Source organism: Garra rufa, chromosome 6 (genome assembly GCF_049309525.1).
Source record: "Garra rufa chromosome 6, GarRuf1.0, whole genome shotgun sequence".
Taxonomy (NCBI): domain Eukaryota; kingdom Metazoa; phylum Chordata; class Actinopteri; order Cypriniformes; family Cyprinidae; genus Garra; species Garra rufa.
Window position 1 is genome coordinate 13,926,585 of NC_133366.1, and position 19,455 is coordinate 13,946,039.

Sequence of the window (19,455 nt, forward strand, 5' to 3'; positions counted from 1 at the left end):
TCACAAATGCTGCTTTTATTTAAGCAGGTGCTATTGTATATACTGTATATAACAGACATAGCGAGGATACTGGATATTCAGTGGCCTCTTCCAAACTCTGTGGACATATGCATCACATATATAACAAGAGGAAGCAATACAACTAGGAGAGAAAAATCATGGAATTTTATTTTATTTTAATTCACATTTGTTTTTGTTTTCTTTCTTTTGCAGATTAGTGAATTTTTTATTAGCATTATTTATAGATACAACACACAATTTGAACCTAATAAGATGACTGTTACAATCAACTGAGTAAAACTGAATAATAATTCAGAATTAATTGATGTAGTTACCAATGTTTGCATCAATGCATTTTCCATCTCCAAATACTTATCACATAAACAAGCTGGAGTTCTAAACTATATGTCTCAATCTTTAAGGAAAAGTTGCTTAAAATGTACTTATTTTATCCAAAATGTAGACAAGTTTTTTTCTTCATTAGAACAGATTTGGAGAAATGTATCATTACATCTTTGTTCTCCAATGGATCCTCTATAGTGAATGGGTGCCGTCAGAATGAGCAACATCACAATAATCCTCAAGTAATCCACACAACCCCAGTCCATCAATTAACATCTTGTTAAGTGAAAAGTTACATGTTTGTAACAAACATAAACCTGTTGGACTTTCACTCCGACGGCACCCATTCACTGCAGAGGATCCATTGGTGAGCAAGTGATGAACTGCAAAATTTCTCCAAATCTGTTTCAAAGAAGAAACATACTCTACAACTTGGATGACCTGGGGTTAAGCACATTCTCTGCAATTCACTTTTTTGGTGAATTCACCAAAAGTTTGATCAAATATTAAAGCTTTTTGTGTTATATTTACAATAAGAAATGGCTACAGTAACTTTCTGGAGTACCTGAAGTCGTTGGTCAATGTTTTAAGGCCTGTCTAAATCTTGAAGGGTTTCTGGGTGTGACTGAACTTGACTCCAGCTTTGCAAAACAAACATACACAACTCTTTCTAGCTCTCACCATGGCTGCACTTTCTTCTCTGAAACAAACTGCCCATGAGGCTCTTTAGCCCCAGCAGACAGCAAAGCCAAGTACACTGGAGTGACGGCGCCCTCATCTGGTGACTTGGTTGCATTTGGTCCAGCCATGTCAGTCCTGACCCATCCTGGACAGCAGGCATTGCATAGGATGTAATCTCCAGGCCTTTCTTTTGTCAGATTTCTGGCCATGATTCTAGTCAGGGTGGTGAGGCCGGTTTTGGAGACCCCGTATGCAGTGCTAGGCCAACCTCGCTCCGCGTGGACCCCTTCTTGAGTTTCACGAACGAATCGCTCCATCAGCCCAACCAGTTCTTCCTCTGTGATGTCATCACTTCGGAAACGGGCCTGGAGTTCTGGACTGCAGCGGCTTAGAGCCACCGAGCCCATTACGCTGGAGACGTTCACTATCCGACCTGGAAAGAAATATTACTGTGAAGGAGACAAAAATCACCTGACAAGCAGGTTCTGCAAGGTGTAACTGCCATGACTTACCTCCTGGTTTGATAATGGGCAAGAACACATTGCACATATCTCTGGTAGCAAAGAAATTGGTCTTCAGTGTCACATCTGCTTGGATGGCAAAGGGGGTCGTGTCTGCCACTGCCACGAAGAAATCAAACATTGTTTCCATTACGCATTACGCAGTACACTACCAGTCAAAAGTCACCAAGCCTGCATTTATTTGATCTAAAGTACAGCAAAAACAGTAAAATGTTGAAATATTTTTACTATTTTAAATATTTGTATTATATTTGAATATATTTTAAAATGTAATTTATTCCTGTCACTTAAAGCTAAATTTTCAGCATCATTACTCCAGTCTTCAGTGTCACATGATCCTTCAGAAATCATTCTAATATGCTGACTTGCTGTTTAGAAACTTTTTTATTATTATTAATATTTAAAACAGTTTTTAGGATTCTTTGATGAATAGAAATCTTCAAAGATCATCATTTATCTAAATAAAAAGCTTTTGTAACATTATACACTATACCATTCAAGAAGAAATTATAAATTACTATTTTTATTTAGCAAGGATGCATTAAATTGATCAAACGTGAAGACAAAGACATTTATAATGTTACATAATATTTCTATTTCAGGTAAATGCTGTATTACAATGATTCTTGAAGGATCAGCTTTGAAATCACAGTAATAAATTACATTTTAATATATAGAAAACAAACAGTAATTTTAAATAGTAAAAATATTTCAGAATTTTACTGTTTTGCTGTACTTTGGATCAAATAAATGCAGGCTTGGTAAGCAGAAAAGACACAAGATATATGTTTTTTAAATTTATCAGAATGGTACAAAACATCATGATGTTGTGGGACTCGCAATATGAACACACACACACACACACACACACAAACAGAAAAGCATAGATGTGACTAGAAAAGACTAAAATTGATTTCACATTTGTGATTTTTACAGTCAAAAAGAACCACTATATAAAATGAATGAGAAATCCATAGTTCAAAATTTTTAGAGGTACAATCTAAAAATCATCCACAATCAAGAGGTCTTACAATTACAATTACAAATGCAATCCTAATAAAATGAAGAAAAAAAAAACGATTGAAAATATTATTTTAAGCAACTAGTCACATATTTTTAGGGGTATTTATATATTATACAAGCATCTAGTAGTTTAACCATTACATTACATATGATTTTTGTTATTTCTCCCACCAAATGCTACCAACCTGCTCTGTTTTTAACAATTAATTAATTGTAGAAAAAAAAAATCCTAATATTTGTACTATTTAATACACTGCAATTCAAAAGTTTTGGGATCAGTCAGATTTGTAATGTAAAGTCTCTTATGCTCATCAAGGCTATATTTATTTGATTAAAAATACAGAAAAAACTGTAATATTGTGAAATATTATTGCCATTTCTAATATTGATTTCCGATTTGAATATACTTTAAAATATAATTTATTTCTGTGACGCATTGCTGAATTTTCATCAGCCATTACTCCAGTCTTCAGTGTCAAATGATCCTTCAGAAATCATTCTAATATGCTGATTTATTATCAGTTTTGAAATAGAAAATCAAAATAGAAATCATTTCTAACAATATAAGTCTTTATTATCCCTTTTTAATTCCATATTCTGTTTCAAAAATAACGTTACCTCTTCTTTAATGTTTGTACTTTGACAGGATTTCGTTCAACCAAACAAACGTAATGAAGAGGGTTAATTAATAAACAGGTGCATTTAGTAACCTTTGAAGGCGATTCCAGCGTTGTTGATGAGCACGTCCAGGCCTCCGTACTTCTCTTTGAAGAAGTCCCGTGCGGTGCGGACGCTGTTGGGGTCAGTGATGTCCAGCTGATGGAAGAGTGGCGTCAGCCCCTCCTTCTTTAGACTTTCCATAGCCTCGGTTCCTCGACCGACATCCCGTGCTGTCAGGTACACGTCCCCGGTGTACCCCTTGCACATTGCCCGCACGATTGCGAACCCAATGCCTTTATTTCCACCAGTGACAAGAGCTACTTTGCTGCTGCTCATCTCTGCGATGCGTCTGCAGTGAAAAAGAAACTAAAAATAAAACCATATTCTGTGACAGCAGACTAATAATAAAATAACGAAATTAAATGCATTTAGGAAACATAAGCATTAATAAAACAAAACTCGTACCTGCTCTACTCCGCGGTAGTCAATTCGCTTCTGTTTTTGACAGTTTTGGTGCGCGTTGCCGCTTACTGCGCATGCGCGAAGGAATACACTTGCATAAAGATTTGAAATTTGATGTACAAGTCATGTGCAGCAAGTTTGCTTGCAGACACAGCAACAGTTGTGAGCTGTAAATCAATTTTAAAACGTTTTACGTATATATGTTATATATTGTTTTACGCGTACTCCGATTGGTTCTAAGACAATGACGCGACGACAACTGCATCACGTGATCCGGCTGTGTTTTTGACCATGTGGATGTGTATTTCGTTTCTAACTGCGGTGTAGAATGACTTTACATCCCATATACGCTTTCGGAAATGCTGTCATATGGAAACTTTAAGATTAATGAAACCGGGTGCCGTGCTGGCAGAAGAGCGAGGAAAAAAAGACGGAAAAAACACGAGGATGTCTCCCAAGGTATTCATTGTCTATACTGATATGTTGCAGCTTTGTAGTATCGTGTATTATATTTGAATTGTTTTGTTTGTATTTTGCTTCTTTAGTGACTTTGAGTCACGAGGCTCAGTTTGTTCTTCTGAGGAGATGGCTGAAAGAAAAGGGATTCACCTCACAGTTTCTCATCCCTGCCAACTTCCATGGCAAGTAATAGTTCCCATGATACATGGCTTTTGCAGTTGATGTCAAAAGTTTACATCCCCCTTTTAGAATCTGCAAAATTATAATTATTTTAGCAAAATAAGAGTGATCCTATACAATGAATGTCGTTGTTTATTTAGTACTGACCTGAATTAGATATTTTACATAAAAGATGTTTACAGATAGTCCAGAAGAGAAAATAATAGTTGTATTTATGAAATTTTCCATTCAAAAGTTTACATCTCCTTGATTCTTAATGTTGTGTTGTTACCTGAATGATCCACAGATGTGCTTTTTTTTTGTTTGTTTGGTTGTTTATTGAGTCCATTGTTTGTCCTGAACAGTTAAACTGTCCGCTATTCTTCAGAAAAGTCCTTCAGGTCCCACAAATTCTTTCAGCATTTTTGTGTAATTGAACCCTTTCCAACAATGACTGTATGATTTTAAGATTTATCTTTTTACACTGAAGACAACTTCACTCCCGGCTCTTAATGCATTGTTTTTCCTTCTGGAGCATCAGTGAGCATTTGAATAAGGCCCTCAGTTGTCCTCAGTGTGAAAAGATTGATCTCAAAGTCATACAGTCATTGTTGGAAAGGGTTCAAATACACAAAAATGCTGAAAAACCAAAGAATTTGTGGGACCTGAGGGATTTTTTTTGAAAAAGCAGCAGGCAGTTTAACTGTTTACAGCAAACAAGGAACTAACGAACAACTACAACAACAACAACAAAAAAAAAAAATCAGCTGTGGATAATAACAACAGTATTAAGAATCAAGGGGTAATTTTTATAAATTCAACTATTATTTATGTGACCTATCTGTAAACATATTTTATGTTAAGTATCGTATTCAGGTCAATATTAAATAAACAACATGCATTTTATGATCCTTCTTATTTGGGGTAAAATAGTTAACATTTTGCAGATTATGAAAGGGGGATGTAAACTTTTGACCTCAGCTGTATATTAAATTTCCACACTTAGTTGTGTTACTAACTCTTATGTTTTCCCCCTTAGATACTGGAAGGGGGCTTATGTCAACTCAAACTATCAAGGTAATTATTTGTATGTGCTACTTTGTATGTGTGTGCATATGTGGATGCATGCATATACATATGTTCTTAGTTCCAAAAATCCGAAACCACATTGAAAATATGTTTATTTGTTACCTTTCCAGGCCAAAGACAGTGTTATTTCCTTGCCTGAGAAATGCTTACTGACCAGCAGGACAGTTCTAAAGAGTTACATGGGTGACTATATAAAAAGGTATTTGCACTGATTTTTATATTGTATTCTGTTATAGAGGGTTTGCACTTATGTCACAATTTGGTCAGTTATCCAGATGCACAGCCATATTGGCAATACTCAGATGTAAACAACAGCATGTATTGCACAGTTAATGCACTACTAAATACATTGTTCAGCTAATTTATGCTGTCTAAACATGGGGAAAAATGGGGAAACTGTTAAATCATATAGAGAAGGACTCAGGAAAGGGTGCATTATTTTGACAAACTAAAGGTAATAGGTGGTAAAGATACGTATGAGCAGTATTAATTAAAAAATTAGCCTAATATTTCACCTACCTGACTGAAAATGAATCGAACAAACATGAATGTTGTCAAGATACTTGCCCTGGAAATCCTAATTCAGTTTGGCCAACCGCAGACACCTTTTGTTCCTCAGTTTTTTGCACTCTTCTCCTTGATTTGTTATTACTTTTGCCAGTCTGTAGTATTCCAAATGTTATCCCGGTCTAATCATTTAGTACTGCCCAAAAAATGACAATAATTGACCATTTTCAGCAACAATAATCAGCAAAATATGTGAGTTTCGTTCGGTTTACGTTCAGTGCCGCTAATATGGCCGATTGATGAAGCATCCTGAAAATACTCTGAATTTGCATTCTCTCTCTTTATTCCTGTAGATGGCATCCTCCTGTATCTCCTCTTCTGGCTCTGTGTTGTTTCCTCATTGCTGAAAGACATCGTGGAGATGCATCGGAGTGGAATCCCTACATTAACATCCTTCCAAAGTCCTACACGTGCCCTGTGTACTTCTCTGAAGACATCATTGACCTTTTGCCTAGGAGTCTCCAGAAGAAAGCCAGAGAGCAGAAAGAACAGTTTCAGGAACTCTTCTGCTCTTCACTGATGTTTTTCAGCTCCCTCCAGCCACTCTTCACCCATGCCACGGATGAGTTGTTTACCCAGGATGCACTGCGGTGGGCTTGGTGTAGCGTTAATACGCGTACGGTGTACATGGAGCATGATCAGAGTGACTATCTCTCCAGGGAGAAGGATGTCTATGCGCTTGCACCATACCTCGACCTGCTGAACCACTGTCCTAATGTCCAAGTAAGAGCAACTATCAGAAATACACTAATGTTCAAAAGTTTGGGGTCTGTAGGAATTTAGGCTTTTGAAAGGAGTCACTTCTGCTCACCAAGCCTGCATTTATTTGATCCAAAGTACAGCAAAAACTGTAAAATTCTGATTTTTACTATATAAAATTACAGCTTTCTATTTGAATATATTTTAAAATATTATTTATTCCTGAATTTTCAGCATCATTACTCTAGTTTTTCAGTATCACATGATCCTTCAGAAATCATTCTAATATGCTGTTTGCGAAACATTTAGTATTATTATTATTATTAATATTTAAAACAGTTGGGTACATTTTTCAGGATTCTTTGATAAAGAGAAAGATCCAAAGATCGGCATTTATCTGAAATGTATCTAAAATTTACGATTCAAAAGTTTGTATAGTATGTAATTTTAAAGAAATCTTTTATTTAACAAGGATGCTTGATCAAAAGTGATGATTAAGGAATTTCTAATGTTACAAAAGGTTTCTATTTCAGATAAATGCTGCTCTTCTGAACTTTCTATTCATCATAGGAACCTGAAAAAAATCTACTCAGCTGTTTTCAACATAATAATAATAATAATAATAATAATAATAATAATAATAATAATAATAATAATAATAAATGTTTTTGAGCAGCAAATCAAAATAGAATGATTTCTGAAGGATCTTGTGACTGGAGTAATGATGCTAAAAATTCAGCTATGAAATCACAGGAATAAATTACATTTTAAAGTATATTCAAATAGAAAATAGTTATTTAATATAGTAAAAATATTTTAAAATTTAGCTGTTTTTTTGCTGTACTTTGGATCAAATAAATGACTTGTTTAAAAAACATTAAAAATCTTACTGTTCAAAAACGTTTTTTTCCGTGATGGCAAAGCTTAATTTTCAGCAGCCATTACTTCAGTCTTCAGTGTCACGTGTTCCTTCAGAAATAATTCTAATACGCTGATTTGCCGTTAAAAAAAACAGTATTGAAAACAGTTGTCATGGTTAATATTTTTGTGTAAATCATGATGCATTTATTTCAGGATTCTTTAATGAATATGAAGTTTAAAAGAACTGCATTTATTTAATAGAAATCTTTTATAACATTATAAATGTCTTTACCGTCACTTTTGATTAATTTAATGCATCCTTGCTGAACAAAACTATTAATTTCTTCAAAAAAAAAACCTTTTGAATGGTAATGTACTTTCTTACAGAGCATTAAAGTTGCACAGTTATAAGTAGAGACAATAAACTTTTATTGGTGTGCAGGTTGAAGCTGGCTTCAACAAAGAAACTCGCTGTTACGAGGTTAAAAGTGTCCAAGGCTGTAAGAAGTTCCAGCAAGCGTTCATCAATTACGGCCCTCATGATAATCACAGACTACTTCTGGAATATGGCTTTGTTGCTTTTGGCAACCCCCAGAGTGTAGTATATGTTGATTTAGGTATGTAAGATACATACAAATATTACATATTTTACATGCAAATATTAAAATCTCTGGAATTGCATTGACCGCAGTTTGTTGTTTTTGTAGGAACTCTAAAATTGTGTCTAGATGAAAAAGACAAACAGCTAACACAAAAGCTACTCTACCTAAGAGACAATGACTTTTTAAGGTAAGTAATATAAGTTATTGCATGCTATTGTACTCAAAGTTTAATGTGTAATGTTGCAGTTCTTGATAAGAGTTGATTTTAAACTGATTTGCTGTAAACTCACAACAAAAATCCATATGCTTTCACTCTTCAACAGTAACTTGACGTTTGGCATGGATGGCCCTTCCTGGCGACTGATGACTGCACTGAGGCTGCTGTCCTTAAAACCTGAGCAATAGTGAGAAGTTAACATCCTAAACACATTATTTGCATGCATGGACTTTGACTGCATGATCATGCAAAATGCATGTCATTGTTATTGCTTTCACTCACTTGTATGCCATTTATTTGAATATATTCAAAACTGATTTTAATGCTGTTGTCTATACTGTAGTTCTAGTTGGAAGAGTGTCCTCTTGGGGGCAGCAGTGAGCCAGGATAGAGATAAGTGGTGCATTCGCTCTGCCCTAAAGCTTTGCAATAACCTTACTGACGACAATGTCAAAGCACTAGAGAGGGTGAGTCTAATTAAATCTATTCATTCTCAATGCTGCCTGTGTCTAATTAAAGATATGAAAGCACTTACAGTCTGAGTCTTTTCATTTGTACAGCTATCACAGCTCAAACGGGGTGCGAACCTGTCTCGCCTTGAACAACTGCGTGTGGTGGAGAGCCTGAGACGAGAGGAGCAAAGGATTCTGGAACACACACAAGTGGTTCTTCAAAACCTCTGGGGACAATAGTCACTGTGGAAACAGTAGGGCATTCAGAACACTGAGGAACCAGAAGCCTCATGCTGTCACTGCCAAGATTTAAACACAAGCCAAGAGCCAGCAGATATGGTTAAGCAATGAACTACAGCTCTTAACCCAATCACCTCCAAAACTTTAATTGTTTAAAAAAAAAAAAAAAAAACTTTAATGATTTAATTGCCCTTACGTTGTAACACGAATAGAGAGATTTTAAAGAATGTTAATGCTGCTCTTTTCTAGCAGTGCTGTTATAGTGAACCAACACTATACAGTCGAAAGTTTACATACACCTTGCAGAATCTACAAAATGTTAATTATTTTAACCAAAATAAGAGGGATTATACAAAATGCATGTTGTTTTTTATTTAGTAGCCTACTTCTGATATTTTAAGATATTTTACTTATAAAATGACCCTGTTCAAAAGTTTACATACACTTGATTCTTAATACTGTGTTGTTACCTGAATAATCCACAGCTGTGTATTAAATGTTTAGTGATAGTTGTTCATGAGCTACTTGTTTGCCCTTACAGTTAAACTGCCCACTGTTCTTCAGAAAAATCCTTAATTCTTTGGTTTTTCAACATTATTTACTATTACAGAAGGCTCAAATGCTCACTGATGCTCCAGAAGGAAAAACGATGCATTAAGAAACTTTGAAAACTTTTGAAAATAATTACGATGTGTACATTTATTCTTATTTTGTATGAACAGCATATTTCTTTTCATTTAGGACTGCCCTTCAGAAGCTACAGGTGTTTCCCAGAGGACAAAATAAGTCAAATTTACCCTGATCTTCAAATTCCAAAAGTATTCACCCCCAGCTCTTAATACATTGTTTTTTCCTTCTGAAGCATCAGTGAGCGTTTGAACCTTCTGTAATAGTTGCATACGAGTCCCGTAGTTGTCCTCAGTGTGAAAAGAGGATCCCAAAATCATACAGTCATTGTTGGAAAGGGTTCAAATGCACAAAAAGTCTAGAAAAAAAAAAAAACTAAGAATTTGTGGGAACTAAAGGATTTTTCTGAAGAACAGCTGGCAGTTTAACCGTTCAGAACAAAAAAGGGACTCATGAACTATCACTCAGTCAAAAGAAATTAAGGTTTTTAAGGAAAACATTTGAGGATTTTTCTCCATATAGTGGACTTTAATGGGAATCGATGAGTTGAAGGTCCAAATTGCAGTTTCAATGCAGCTTCAATGGGCTCGACAGGATCCCAGTGAAATAATCATTTTCTAAAAAGAAATAAAAAATTATATACTCTTTAAGGTCACACAGGGTTAGTTCTTCGCCTGTGTACTCTGGTTTAAAAAGGTAGGGTAGAGCGAAAAACTAATCTAATGTTCTCCTCCAACTTCAAAATCATCTAACATTGTTGTTTTACCTTTTATTTGTAAAGGGCTTTTGACTTTCTTTGCACGTTCGCTTTGTAAACACTGGGTCGGTACTTCCGCCTATGTCACGTGTGACCTTTCCAACGTGACTACATAATGCATGAAGTAGAGTGCAAGACAAGGATTTGTGGTTAAAAAGTATATAAATCTTTAATTATTTTTAGAAAATGACCAATCGTTTCGCTAGATAAGACCCTTATTCCTCGGCCCGTTGAGTCCTATTGAAGTCCACTATATGGAGAAAAATCCTGGAATGTTTTCCTTAAAAACCATTTTTCTTTTGACTGAAGAAAGAAAGACATGAACATTTTGGATGACACAGATGAATCATGACAGAATTGTTCTTTTTAGGTGAACTATCCCTACACAATGACCCACAGTGTGGGATTTCTGAGCTTCAATCATTTGTTTTCTCCTAGATAGCTGTGACAGTTTGGGACATATTGTGGACAGGAAGATGAGGGGACATTTAGGACAATGAGATTTTAACAAACACATCTTCTATTGAAAGCAAATGAGCTACATGCTGTGTTTCTGGTGAGAGACTACTGATAATCAAATGCATACTTCTGAACAATGATGCTGGATTCTAGGTCAGCATTATCCAGTCCTTTTCCATACAGAGCTGCCCATATTAATGGGAAACGCGAAAGAAATGGGATCAGATGGTGCTGTTAATAATCCATTGTGAATGCTTGACAAGGGGAAAAATCACATCTATGGTTTGTCATAACTAGGCCAAAGTTATATACAATATAATGTAAATACTTTCACTTTGTGATGTTTTATGCAATTTAGTTTTAATGATTTTAAATACAAACAATGCATTAAAAGTGCAACTGATAAAAACATGAGATGTAAAACAACAAAAATACAGAATTATGGAAAACACATTTTGATCTCTCTTCAAAGCTTGACAGCTATTCTTTTCCTCGCTTGCTTTCTCTGTACCATCTCCATGGAGACCGTCGCTTCGTATAAAGGCACAGGGTCCTCCAATTGCGGCCTGCGCAGAGACAACGGTCAAATTCGACACCATTCACACAACAAAGCTGATTTCACACTTAATCTCTCTGCGTTACAAACACGGCTCACATACATTCAGTTTTAAGTTCATAATTTTAGCAATTGCTGACTCTCATACACACAATCTGTTTCTCTGTTTATTCCTTATTCTCACCTGAAAGTCCCTGTGCAGAGTTTATCCATCACATCTTTCAAGATATCTGAGAAAGAGAGCAGACTAAAGGCAAATAACCCAGTTACAAACAGGAAACCACATGTCCTTTATGCTGTTGACAAGGTCGCTCCAGTAGCCTGAGGACACTGGGAGAAAACCCTAAGGTCCCAAATACATCAAACTGTCATGGACTAGCCATATGCACACTCAGGAACCCAATGACCTCATTTGCCACATAGTGATTTCAGAGAAATGGTTCTGATACCATCTAGCCAGATCTGTTTTCTTCATTCCACTGAATAGTTAAGCAGTGTTTTGTGTAAAGAATAAGAATCAGCTCATCAGAGCCATTTTCATGGGTCTATTTTAAAGGAATAGTTCACCCAAAAAAGAAAATTCTGTCATTAATTAGTCACCCTTGCGTCGTTCCAAACCCGTAAGACCTTCGTTCATCTTCGGAAAACAAATTAAGATATTTTTTGGTGAAATCCAAGAGCTTTCTTACCCTTCATAGAAACGTTCAAGGCCCTGACAAGTAGTAAGAACATTGTTAAAATTTGATCAATGTCCATACTACCTTTCTGGGCCTTGAACAGTTGCATTGCTGTCTATTCAGGGTCATAAAGCTCTCATATTTCCTCAAAAAATATCTTAATTTGTTTTCCGAAGATGAACGAAGGTCTTACGGGTTTGGAACGACACAAGGGTGAGTAATTAATGACAGAATTTTCATTTCTGGGTGAACTGTCCCTTTAAGATTTGTCTTCATGGCAAGTAATATACAAAAGAAAACGTATCTATAAGACACTTTAGATAAAAGCATCTGCTAAATACATTAATGCACACAATACTAGACTGAGCTGGAAACATTGAGTGTTTGATAAACAAAGCTGAGGCCTGAATGTGGACTAATCAGAAGGCAGTGTTCGGTTAAAGATTACTGAGGTTTATAGTAAAAGATACGAAGATATCGGCCCTGCTTGGCACGGGATGTTGTCCACACCTCGTCATTAAGGAATGAAAGTGACGCTGCCTTCAGGAAGAGAATGTGGCTGTCAGGAGGGTCCAGCTTGGAAGAGATGATAAAAATCAGTGTTGCTAGTCAATATTTGACATATAAAAAGTAGATGTGTAAAATGTTGAAGTGTATTAAAGAGCTGTTTTGAAGGAGTTGCTAACCTGTAAGTGTTGTTCTGTTGTCACCCAATGACCTCCAACTGAAAGGAGGGTAAGTAGGTCATGTTTATGTGGGCAATGCCTCTGTGCCTCTGGCTCCTCCTCATAGAGTCTCACTGTTCAAAAACGGGTTAAAATTTTTGAATGCTGATTGAAAATGAATACGTTCACTGCTGTTTAAAGTTTTGGGGTCAATACAAACTTTAAAAATAATAAAAACAATACATTTATTCAGGATGTAATAGCAAGGCATTTACATTTGCATTGTAACAAAAATCTATTTCAAATAAGTGCTGGTCTTTGGAACTTTCTATTCATCAAAGAATCCTAAAAAAAAAAAAAATTAAATCAGCGGAACTGTTTTCAACATCATAAATAATGATAAGAAGAAATGTTTCTTTAGCACCAAATCAGCATATTAAAATAATTTTTAATTTTAATTTTTACCACAGCTGTGTTTTTGTTTAGTGATAGTTGTTCATGAGTCCCTTGTTTGTCCTCAACAGTTCAACTGCCTGCTGTTCTTCAGAAAAATCCTTTAGGTCCCACAAATTCTTTGGTTTTTTTAGCATTTTTGTGTATTTGAACCCTTTCCAACAATGACTGTGGGGTTTTGATATCCATCTTTTCTCACTGAGGACAACTGAGGGACTCATGCATCTATTACAGAAGGTTCAAACACTCACTGATGCTCCAGAAGGAAACATGGTGGCTTAAGAGCCAGGGGGTGAAAACTTTTGAACAGAATGAAGATGTGTACATTTTTCTTATTTTGCTTAAATGTCATATTTTTTCATTTAGTCCTGTCCTTCAGAAGCTAAGAAGATACTTACATGTTTCCCAGAAGACAAAATAAGTTACCGTTATCCTGATCTTCAAATTCAAAAAGTTTTCTCTCTTGCTCTTAATGCATTGTGTTTCCTTCTGAAGCATCAGTGAGTGTTTGAACCTTCTGTAATAGTTGCATATGAGTCCTTCAGTTGTCCTCAGTGTGAAAAGGTGGATCTTAAAATCATACAGTCATTGTTGAAAAGGGTTCAAACACACAAAAATGCTGAAAAATCAAAGAATCTGAAGGATTTTTCTGAAGAACAGCAGGCAATTTAACTGTTCAGGACAAACAAGGGACTCATGAACAACTATCACAAAAAAACAAACAAAGCTGTGGATCATTCAGGTAACAACACAGTATTAAGAATCAAGTGTATGTAAACTTTTAAACAGGGTCATTTTTTATCAATTCAATGATTATTTTCTCTTGTGGACTATATGTAAAACGTCTTTTATTTTAAGTATCTTATTCAGGTCAGTACTAAATAAAAAAAATAATGCATTTTGTATGATCCCTCTTATTTTGGTAAAATAATTACAATTTTGTATGTAAAAAATTGTATGTAAACTTTTGACCTCAACTGTAAACAATAAATAAAATGTAGCTTGTTGGACAGAATGTAAGTAATAATATAAGTACAAATGTCATATAAAGTGGTGGTAAACCTCCTGAATCAATGATGATGTCCACTCCAAGACCTCCAGTTTCTTCAAGGCACGAGTCCACCAAATCCTCCTTTGAGTCCCACACTCTGATCACTCGAGCTGAGGGAAGAGATACACTTAAGTACTGATGCTTAAAAAAAATCAAATACACATTGATTAAGCATATCAAGCTGAGAGTGCACTATAAGCTGATGTATGCTGAATGACTGTTCTCAACGAATAGATTTGTTGTATGGCTTATATGAATATATTAGCCTGAATGAATACTTATAAAAACCACTGCCATAAATAACTTACCCAAAAGTGATTCCTGCACGCCTTGAGCGAGTGTCAAAAGGAAGAAACAAGATGAAGAAGAAAGTCAAATGATGGAGAAAGAGAAAAAGATGCTCAAGGGAGAAGTGAAAAGATGAAAAAGGCATCAGAAAAGCTTTGGCGATCAATATGAGACAAAAATCTAGGACAAATGAAATCAGTTTTGATTTGCAGAGGGGAAAGGATGGTGTTACAAACTTTGAACTGCCAGGATTACAGAAAATGCACTCGGCAACAATCCAAACTTTTCCAAAGATTTCAACATTTGAGTAGATTTTAGACTTCGCACTTGTACATAAAGGATAGCAGTGTGATGTTCATATGCTCAGGAAATATATCCACATCAGGTTTCATAAATAAGAAAGGGTAAACTTAACAGAAACAAGAAATACAACCGAAGATTAAAAGAGATTTGCTCCATGTGACTTGGCATTCGAGTTTGTCTGGCGTTTATCAAGGACTTTCAAAACAACTCACGCCGAGTGCTTCATAAATCTACACTTCCAGTGAAATGCTACGTCAAACCAAGCTTGAACTGCATCCTAAACTGACACTTCATGGGGAAAATATCTTCGCTCTACACAATGCTTCACTTCAGCACCCACCCACGCTCGGCCGGAGCTCTTCCAAAAACTTCTGGTCCTCCGGAGACAAAGCTGTGGCCAGGACTTTCACACCGTGATAGTGGGCGAGCTGAATGGCCAGAAGTCCAAAGGGCTGCATGCATACATACAAAAACAGTGCATGATAATCTGAGATTTTGAATGCAAATAAAGAAGTAGAAGTGCTGTGTGGATTCTGATATGCTAAAGAATAACAACAAAATCTATTTTCAAAATATCAGAATGACAAATTTTTAACATATACACTACCAGTCAAAAGTTTTTGAACAGTAAGATTTTTAAAGTTTTTAAAGAAGTCTCTTCTGCTCAAAACAGCAAAAACAGTAAAACTGTTAAATATTTTTACAATTTAAAATAACTGTTTTCTACTTGAATATATTTAAAAATGTAATTTATTCCTGTGATTTCAAAGCTTAATTTTAGCATCATTACTGATCCTTCGGAAATCATCCTAATATTCTGATTTGCTACTCAAAAAAAAAAAAATATATATATATATATATATATTATTATGTTGAAAACAGCTAGGTAGAATTTTATCAGGTTTCTTTGATGAAAGAAATATCTGAAATAGAAATCTTTTGTAACATTATAAATGTCTTTATCATCACTTTTGATCAATTTAAAGCATACTTGCTAAATAAAATTATTAATTTCTATAATTTCTTTCCCCCCAAAAAACTGACTTCAAGCTTTTGAATGGTATAGTGTATAATGTTACAAAAGCTTTTTATTTCAGATAAATGCTTATATTTGGATCTTTTTATTCATTAAAGAATCCCCCAAAAATGAAAAAAAATATTTCTTGAACAGCAAATCAGAATATTAGAATGATTTCTGAAGGATCAAGTGACACTGAAGACTGGAGTAACGATGCTGAAAATTTAGCTTCGATCACAGTATTTACATTTTAAAGTATATATTTAAATAGAAAACAGTTATTTAAATAGTAATAATATTTTTATAACTTTGCTGTACTTTGGGTCAAATAAATACAGGCTTGGTGAGCAGAAGAAAAATAAATACTGTTCAAAGACTTTTGACTGGTAGTGTTTATTTCATAGTATTTCTGTAATATCACAATGTCACCTTATCTTAGCGACCCCAAATCTGAACAGTAGTGTATATATATGCTAATAGGAAGCATCAGGAATTGAGTGAAAAAAAGTGTTGCCCTTTTGACCTCTGCACAGATACCTACACCAGCCCCATCCAACACCAGAACAGTCTGACCCGCGGCCATCCGAGCCAGAGTATGGAGAGCTGTGTAAGCCCTGAGACCATCTTTAATTACTGCTGCTGCTTCAAACCAGTTCACTTTCTCGGGTTTCTGAACTGTTATTAAAACATAAGCATGTGGGAAATAAAAAAAGTAGTGTATCATTAAGGATATACAGTAGGTAGGACTATTGTTAATAGTGTAATGTGAGCAATACCTAAATTATATTCATCAGTAACCACGGTGGAACAAAGGCCCGACTGCTCAGCATCCACAGGGAGAATCCCTGAGAAGACATGCAAATGTTTATTTGATTATACACATATATAACAGACTCTGAGAAAAATGAGAGTCCAATACAGTTCTTACCAACAACCTCATCATCTGCCTGGAAAAAGGTCACTTTGGGTCCAACTGGAAAAGGATTTGCATCACATCAGATTTATTAGTCGAATTTTTTTGATTAGATGGTAAATGGTATAGGTCAAATGTATAAGAAGTAATGTAAACCTTGAAGAACAACCCCAGCGATCTCCCTTCCAACTGGGACATGTTCTTTCTCAAGCTTGAGGTCATCATACAGCTGAAAAACAGATGAAGATGAATGCAAATATTCTGTATTTTGTTAAATGCGACCCTGGGCCAAAAAAAACAGTCATAAGGGTACATTTTTTAAAACTGAGATTTATACATTACCGAAAAAGCTGAATAAAAAAGCTTTCCATTGATGTATGGTTTGCTAGGATAGGACAATATTTGATCAAATCTGGAATCTGAGGGTGCAAAAAAACTAAATATTGAGAAAATCATCTTTAAAGTTGTCCAAATTAAGTTCGTAGCAATGCATATTACTAATCAAACATTAACTTTGGATATATTCATGCTAGGAAATTTACCAAATATCTTCATGGAACATGATTTAATATCCTAATGATTTTTGGCATAAAAGAAAAATCGATCATTTTGACTCATACAATGTATTGTCGGCTATTGCTACAAATTTACCCGTGCTACTCGCGACTGGTTTTGTGGTCCAGGGTCACAAAAAATATCCATCATGTATTGTAAACATTAAACCTATGCTTTTAGATTTGCTATTATTCTCCAGTTGCTGTTTTGCAGGTCATTCACGCTCTTGTTTTTCACCTTAAAATCAACTGGACTCAATGCACAGCTTTTCACTTGAATTTTGACTTGATGGCTACCAAGGTTACTGGGTACATTCTGTGACAGAAAACAAAGAACATTAGGCAATTAGAAATAGCTTAAAGACTTCTTCAAGAGACTTTCTGTGTGCAACAGAAAATGTAAAGGCATGATCATGCACTCTTACTGTCTCCTGTAGGACAAACTTAACATCACCCTGGTCTCCTGGTTTGCAGTAAAGTCCCTTCATGGCAATTCTAGCTGTTCTGCAACCAGATGAGATGAATAAATGCTCATTGAAAGATTAACTAAAACAAAATATCTAAAATTTTAATACAATTATTGTAATAATATGCAAAACAGAATGATCTCTAAAGAAAATCCCCACTGTTATTGCATGTACAAGTTAAACAAAATCCCATTCATGCAGAATACGTTACTATTTCATAGCTGAGCTACTTGTTTTCCGTTGCAATATCCCCATTGCGTGATATTACAATGTCCTCCTATGTTATGCTATAAAACAATTTTTGCATGTAAGAGTATTATTGAACCTACCAATATTTAGTTGACTGCGGTAGTGTTTTGTTCATTTCCTGCACGTGACTCCTTCTGTGTGACGTAGGTGCAGTAGAAATATAAACACATAGAAAGGAAACTTGTCGAGAATAGATCTCAGCACAATCCAATGTGTAAGGGATTAGGTTAGATAACCACTTGCAAATATTTTAACTAAATAAATGTCCTCCGTAAATCTGAAATGTATAGACCGAATAAAATAATAATTCATTTTAAATCAATAAATAATGTAATAAATCAATGAAATGTAACATTTCATTCGTAATAGTAAATAAAAACAGAACAGTAACGTCCTGAGAAGTCAATGAGGCTTAGTTTTCTGAGCTAGCAATGAGTGACTAATAAACGAATCGTTTTTTTAAAACGAATCTGTTGAATCATGTCTAAGGGATAATGTGATATAACCGCTTGCATATTTTAACTAAAATGTTGTTAATTAATCGAAAGATAGAGACCGAAGTACTCTAAATAAAATATATGTAGTAACTTGTTTTAAAAATCAATAAATAATGTAACAAACCAATGAAAGAAGCCAGTGATGAGTCATGTGACGTATCAAATGTCATGTTGCCATAAGCTTTTATCGCGGTATACGGTATTATCACGATATTGCAAAATGATGCAAAAAGTGTCATATAACAGATTTAATAACTTCTTTTTATTAACAAAACAACTGAACATTTAAATACAATAAAGCAATATACAAAAATGACAAAAGTCAACAAATGTTTAAAACAATTTGTAATAAGTCTTCACAGTATTTTGAAGTGCTTGTTCATTATCGCGATATATCAGATTATGATCTAGTTTAATGACGCGTAGATTTCTAAGCAAGCAGTGCCTGATTCATTATCGAATCGTTCTCTTAAGATCTGTTGAATCAGTTTGCAAAACTGGTCTGGGCCGTGTTGCAAGCTCTGTACCTTTACCAATAGAGTTCAATGGAGCAAAAAAGTTAGCTAACAATGGTTGAAACGCACTGCTGTTCACAAATCTGAATTATTTTTCTGATTCGTAATTGAGTGTTTTCACGGCACGTCATCAATTGGCCATTTTGGTGGCACTGAATGTAAACAATGCCACTGAAATGAGCGAAACTTGCATATTTTGCTTATAACTGGTGCTGGAAATGTCAATTTTTGTCATGTTTTGGGCTGTACTAATAGGTCAGATGAGGAAAAAATTGGAAAAAACTACAGACTGCCAAAAGTTATAACAAATCACGGATAAGAGTGCAAGAGTGTGTTGAGGAGATTCTGAACCTGAATACCTACATAGTGAAA

General features: G+C 35.1%; 3 protein-coding genes across 5 annotated transcripts; 1 reads left to right on the forward strand and 2 right to left on the reverse strand.

The window, feature by feature from the left end:
- Positions 1–156: 156 nt before the first annotated feature.
- Positions 157–3,851, reverse strand: cbr1 (carbonyl reductase 1). Of its 2 annotated transcripts, none has more exons than XM_073842387.1 (4): positions 3,693–3,851; positions 3,278–3,576; positions 1,536–1,643; positions 157–1,456 (listed from the first exon to the last, which is right to left on the reverse strand). In XM_073842387.1, exons 2-4 carry the CDS (start codon positions 3,561–3,563, stop codon positions 1,020–1,022), a joined length of 831 nt encoding a protein of 276 aa, XP_073698488.1. In that variant the 5' UTR covers positions 3,564–3,576; positions 3,693–3,851; the 3' UTR covers positions 157–1,019. The 2 variants fall into 2 exon arrangements, with proteins under 2 accessions (XP_073698488.1, XP_073698489.1); XM_073842388.1 differs by having other exon boundaries at positions 3,278–3,593; positions 3,693–3,819.
- Positions 3,852–3,989: 138 nt separating this feature from the next.
- setd4 (SET domain containing 4) lies at positions 3,990–9,688 on the forward strand. Its single transcript, XM_073842434.1, has 10 exons — positions 3,990–4,148; positions 4,235–4,330; positions 5,347–5,384; positions 5,507–5,595; positions 6,257–6,686; positions 7,966–8,140; positions 8,231–8,312; positions 8,449–8,529; positions 8,686–8,809; positions 8,903–9,688. Exons 1-10 carry the CDS (start codon positions 4,049–4,051, stop codon positions 9,032–9,034), a joined length of 1,347 nt encoding a protein of 448 aa, XP_073698535.1. The 5' UTR covers positions 3,990–4,048; the 3' UTR covers positions 9,035–9,688.
- A 1,523-nt stretch (positions 9,689–11,211) lies between these two features.
- On the reverse strand, positions 11,212–18,200 carry cryzl1 (crystallin, zeta (quinone reductase)-like 1). Of its 2 annotated transcripts, XM_073842128.1 has the most exons (14): positions 18,152–18,200; positions 17,781–17,859; positions 17,594–17,671; positions 16,958–17,030; positions 16,817–16,861; positions 16,665–16,733; positions 16,430–16,563; positions 15,211–15,322; positions 14,588–14,608; positions 14,291–14,389; positions 12,797–12,909; positions 12,581–12,686; positions 11,618–11,663; positions 11,212–11,443 (listed from the first exon to the last, which is right to left on the reverse strand). In XM_073842128.1, the coding sequence occupies exons 2-14, from the start codon at positions 17,841–17,843 to the stop codon at positions 11,344–11,346; spliced, it is 1,059 nt and encodes a 352-aa protein (XP_073698229.1). In that variant the 5' UTR covers positions 17,844–17,859; positions 18,152–18,200; the 3' UTR covers positions 11,212–11,343. The 2 variants fall into 2 exon arrangements, with proteins under 2 accessions (XP_073698229.1, XP_073698231.1); XM_073842130.1 differs by lacking the exon at positions 14,588–14,608.
- Positions 18,201–19,455: the final 1,255 nt, after the last annotated feature.